The 5,050-nt window shown below is 51.0% G+C and overlaps 1 protein-coding gene across 1 annotated transcript in view; it reads right to left on the bottom strand.

Annotated features, from left to right (window-relative positions):
• Nucleotides 1-879: 879 nt before the first annotated feature.
• LOC112142307 (microtubule-associated protein RP/EB family member 3) overlaps nt 880-5,050 on the bottom strand; it is an 18,237-nt gene continuing 14,066 nt past the window's right edge. The window contains exons 3-5 of the mRNA XM_024265587.2: nt 3,989-4,131; nt 2,653-2,805; nt 880-2,420 (exon numbers count right to left, since the gene is read on the bottom strand). Of these exons, the coding sequence (XP_024121355.1) occupies nt 2,352-2,420; nt 2,653-2,805; nt 3,989-4,131 (365 nt within the window). The 3' untranslated portion in view covers nt 880-2,351. The remainder of the gene's footprint in view (nt 2,421-2,652; nt 2,806-3,988; nt 4,132-5,050) is intronic.

Genomic DNA, 5,050 nt, shown 5'->3' with positions numbered 1-5,050 from the left:
TCCTTATTTTACAGATTTTTCACACATTTATAAGATTAGAAATTTACTGCCCTGATTGCGACCACGGTACTTGAACTTACAAGCTTCTGCCCGGAGCAGCAGACGCCCCTCCTCTCTCCATGGTAGGCTCCGTTAGCCAATCACGTTCTGAGTCCAGAGAGTTCTGACCAATCGTGTTTCACCTTCTAAAACGTCATAGACAGACGGCTACAGCTCCTTTGAAACCTGGTCGCACAGACAGAGTGTGGGTTCGCAGAAGGGTCCGCCACCGCACAACACGCCGCCGTTTATCCAGAGTCTTTCTGCAGGGAAGTCGACCGGAGTTTGCCGGTTTCCGTGTCTTGTTCGCTTGCATAGAGCAAGAAATTTGGTCGCTTTTCTGGACACACGAGCTGAAGATTGATGTCTGCTGGAAGCAGAAGTGAAGAAACGGTTTTAGTCAGTTCACTTTCAGCAGCTCGTTGTGGATGAATGGAATGTGACGTCCAACCGCTGAGCTAAAATCATGAAAAATAATTCCCTCGCTGAAAAAAAACAGCAGTTCATTTCCAGACTAACCAAACTGCAGTAAAGATACTGGAGGGGAAAAATATGAAAACCTTGGAGGATGCAGACATTGATCCTACTTCCTCTCGCATGCTAAGCGAGAGCTCTACTATTTGAGCGAGGAGATGGTGGGGAGCGCAACAGGTTTCTTTCTCTACACAAACATCTGGTGTGGCAAGAACTATGGGAGGTGGAGGGAAACCACTCACTTCATTCTGCTTTATGAAATGGAAAACTTCCGATTCGGTTTAACACGAGCTATCACAAAGATGGGACACTTAAAGAAACGTTTCCTGTTTTAGCTCCAAATGATCTGAATGAAGCTCCTGAACAGAAACTCAATCTGATTTTATGTTCTTTCAGTTCTTCATCTGACAGTTGACATGTTTTTGTTTCTGCAAATGTCCTCACACATGACAGTAGAATGTTATGGTCTCAGTCATCGTAAATATATGACTGTGTCTCTTCAGACAACAAAGAGCCTCTCTGAGCAGCTGAGGAGGAAATGTGACCATCAGAACGTTCAGAGACGTTAGTGTAAATGTTGACGTTGTGTAACAGGAGAGAACAGCAGGTTGTGCTCACTGCTGTTTACTCCAAACTCACGTCAGCAGAGACGGTCAGAACGCCTTTATTCTGCCAGCAGTGACCTGCTGTCATCACACCTTCACAGGAAAGGAACAAACACATCTGCTACATCAGTACGGTGCTGATGGAGGCGCCTCCACCCGCTTGCAGGAGCATCCATCCAGACTTCCTTCAGCGGGTGACCTCTAACTGCTGATCCTCGGCCGTCCCGTCATGCTGTGGAACCACACAACCAAAACCAGCTGTGCAGACCTCAGATCTGCGTCGCTAAAATAACTGAGGAGAAAGAAGTGAAATAAATAGTGACTTTCCTGACCGGTAGCAGCTGCAGGTGAAGCTGCTTGGAATTCACCCAAACGCTCTTCAACGGCATACATAAATAAAAGCAGCCGAGCAAAACAAATATGTACAAACTTGAAACCAGCGTTTGGGCTCAGACTCAACATGACATTCCTGTGTTACATAAAGAAGCGAGGGGGGGGTTCTTAAGAATAAAAACTAGCAAAAAAGCGCGTTCTCCGACCCCAAAACTTCGTTCCTGCTCCTCGCTTCTCTTTTCAGAAATAGGGCTTAAATGCCTCCCATGCAAGCAAAGGCCCCCCAGACATTTTGGCTCTGATCACAGTGAACGTCTGCTACACTTCCTGGTACGCTTGTTAGCATCAAACCACGCCACCTCCGTCCAGCAGAACATCCATGGCGAGGCCGGTTCCGTTTGAGAGCTGCTGTTTTCTACAGAACGTGGACGACGTGGACGTTCACGTCCTCTCTGGTCTGTCCGGAGACCAGGACGACCAAACAGGAAACGTGGAGAGCCCATCTCTGTAAGTCAAGCAGAAGTTCGGTTGTTCAGGTTTGACTGAAGCTTTCAGGTCTGGAGATCCGTTGTTCCGTGTTTGTCCTGGAAGCAGCTCGGTTGATGACTTTCTTGTTTCTAGGTTGAAGTCTCATCAGTTGCCACACCCCCCAGGTGTGTGAGGCAACAAGCTCTGGGTTGACCCCCCCATTCCACCTCTGTAGAGCTGAGCGTTCAGCAGGGAGTCTTTGGTGTTACTCAACCACAGTGGGTTTGAACCCACAACCTCCCAGTCTCAGGGCAGACGCTCTACCACTAGACTATAACATACACAAACCATGAGGCTGAGAAATCAAAGATGGCAAAAAAGAGGACGAGACAGAAAAGAGCGGGAAATGAAAGACAGCCAGTGGAGGACGGCTCAGTATTCGTCCTGGTCCAGGTGAGCTTGCTGGTCCAGGTCTTCATCATCTGGAGGGGCGAACCCTTCCTGAAATACACAAACACACCAGAGGTTATTCTCACTTCACGTTCGTGACTGTCACCACGCCACGTGTCCTCAGCGACCCGCCAAACGTTTTCCTGCCGAATTCCTCCATGCAGCAGAGTGACTCAAAACTGGCGGAAAATCTGACTCTACTGAGCATTGGTGGTTCTGTGCTGCCCCGCTGGTATGTTCTAGTACTGCAGGTAACGTAACATAACATGATGCAATGTAATACCTCTGTGGCGTAGAGAATGTCGATGATCCTGCTGAGGGTGGGATTGTTCTCGCTCTCGTGCTCCTGGCAGATCAGCTCGATGTCCCGCAGTTTGCTGAAGTAGAAGTCGCGCTCCTTCTCCAGACTGTCCACCATCAGCTTCAGCTCCATCAGCTGCAGATCAGATTGGACTCGGTCAGCAGTCAGACGAGACTCGGTCAGCAGTCAGACAGGACTCGGTCAGCAGAATGATGAGACTCGGTCAGCAGTCAGATTGGACTCGGTCAGCAGTCAGACGAGACTCTGTCAGCAGTGAGACGAGACTCGGTCAGCAGTCAGACAGGACTCGGTCAGTGTCAGACAGGACTCGGTCAGCAGTCAGACGGGACTCTGTCAGCAGTCAGACGAGACTCGGTCAGCAGACAGACGGGACTTGGTCAGCAGTCAGACGGGACTCGGTCAGCAGTCTGACAGGACTCGGTCAGCATTCAGACGAGACTGTCAGCAGTCAGACAGGACTCGGTCAGCAGAAGGATGAGACTCGGTCAGCGGTCAGATTGGACTCGGTCAGCAGTCAGACGAGACTCGGTCAGCAGTCAGACAGGACTCGGTCAGCAGAATGATGAGACTCGGTCAGCAGTCAGATTGGACTCGGTCAGCAGTCAGACGAGACTCTGTCAGCAGTGAGACGAGACTCGGTCAGCAGTCAGACAGGACTCGGTCAGTGTCAGACAGGACTCGGTCAGCAGTCAGACGGGACTCTGTCAGCAGTCAGACGAGACTCGGTCAGCAGACAGACGGGACTTGGTCAGCAGTCAGACGGGACTCGGTCAGCAGTCTGACAGGACTCGGTCAGCATTCAGACGAGACTGTCAGCAGTCAGACAGGACTCGGTCAGCAGAAGGATGAGACTCGGTCAGCGGTCAGATTGGACTCGGTCAGCAGTCAGACGAGACTCGGTCAGCAGTCAGACAGGACTCGGTCAGCAGAATGATGAGACTCGGTCAGCAGTCAGATTGGACTCGGTCAGCAGTCAGATTGGACTCGGTCAGCAGTCAGGCAGGACTCGGTCAGCAGTCAGATTGGACAGGTCCCTACCTCTGTTTCTCCTCCTGACCTTCTGACAGACATCATGCAGCCAACTCAGAAACTAGCCGGAGCCAATATCAACCCTGAAAAGTCCTTTATCGTCAGGAGTAGAAATTAGTTTTGGCTCATTCGTCTGAGCAGTTCAGCTTCAATCCCAGCATGCATTGCAGTCTGGCTTCACACAGATGTCTGACTGTTCTGCTCCAGATGATGAAGTTTTTGAGGTTCTCCGAACCGGCCCAACCCTGCTCTGTGACTGCTGGCGTACTTGTTGGTTGAGCTCCAGGATTTCTCCATCGCTGCCGCCGTTTCTGGACAAGGATGTGTTCTTCTTCAGGGCCGGGGTGTTGTGCTGGACCCGCTGCGGGGTCGGCATGTTCTTCGGAACGGTTGGGGACGTCCGCGGCGGTCCTATGGGGGGAGGTCAAAGAAGACGTTATAGCACAAGACGGACTCCAGCTGGAACCGGTCCGAGAAACCATGCAGACTACCGGCAGCATGATGGCAGGAGCAGTTCTGGTTTTAGCTCAGGTTCTGGTGGAGGATTCTGTTCAATTGTGGGTCAAGTTCTGGTTTAAATTCTGGTTCCCGCTGAGGCTGGTGCTCACCCACCTTTATAGTCTATTGAGCTGCCAGCACAGGTGTCTGCTTCACCTGGAACAGTCAGTCACCTTTATGACTTCTCCAAACCTTTAACTTCATCCAGCCGTCTCTTCTCAGGGGCTCTGAGGCTGAAACCAACATTTGTACATGGATGCTGGAGAACCAGAGAACAAAGAGCAAAGATCCTGTGGGACTTCCAGATCCAGACGGACAGGATGGTAATGGAGAACCAACCAGAACCAACCAGACATTGTAGTGGTGGATAAAGAACAGAGGAAAGCCGTTGTGGTGGATGTGGCAGTACCAAGTGATGGTAACATCAAGAAGATGGGAAACTGGAGAAAGCTTGGAAGGTGAAAGTGACAGCAGTGACCGTGGTAACTGGACCACTCAGGGCTGTAACCTCCTAACTGGAGGAGTGGCTACAGCAGATCCTGGAAAGACCTCAGACAACTCAGTCCAGAAAAGAACAGGAACAGCTGAGATACTGCAGGACCCTCAAGCTCCCAGGACTCTCCCCCACCCGCGGAGGGGAGGAGGGTGACAGGGATGAGAGGGTGAGAGGGGTAAGAGGGGTAAGAGGGGTAAGAGGGGGTGTATGCATATATATGGATATAACTGACACATCCTGTGTAGTTTTTGTTAATGTAGCCACGAGGGGGCCCAAGCCAGGGTCTCATTGTGCCGGTCCCAAGCCCGGATAAATACAGAGGGTTGTGTCAGGAAG

The sequence above is a fragment of the Oryzias melastigma genome, unplaced genomic scaffold, assembly GCF_002922805.2.
Source record: "Oryzias melastigma strain HK-1 unplaced genomic scaffold, ASM292280v2 sc00254, whole genome shotgun sequence".
NCBI lineage: Eukaryota > Metazoa > Chordata > Actinopteri > Beloniformes > Adrianichthyidae > Oryzias > Oryzias melastigma.
Note: the sequence above shows the minus strand (reverse complement) of the source record. Positions and strands in the feature narration are given on the sequence as shown.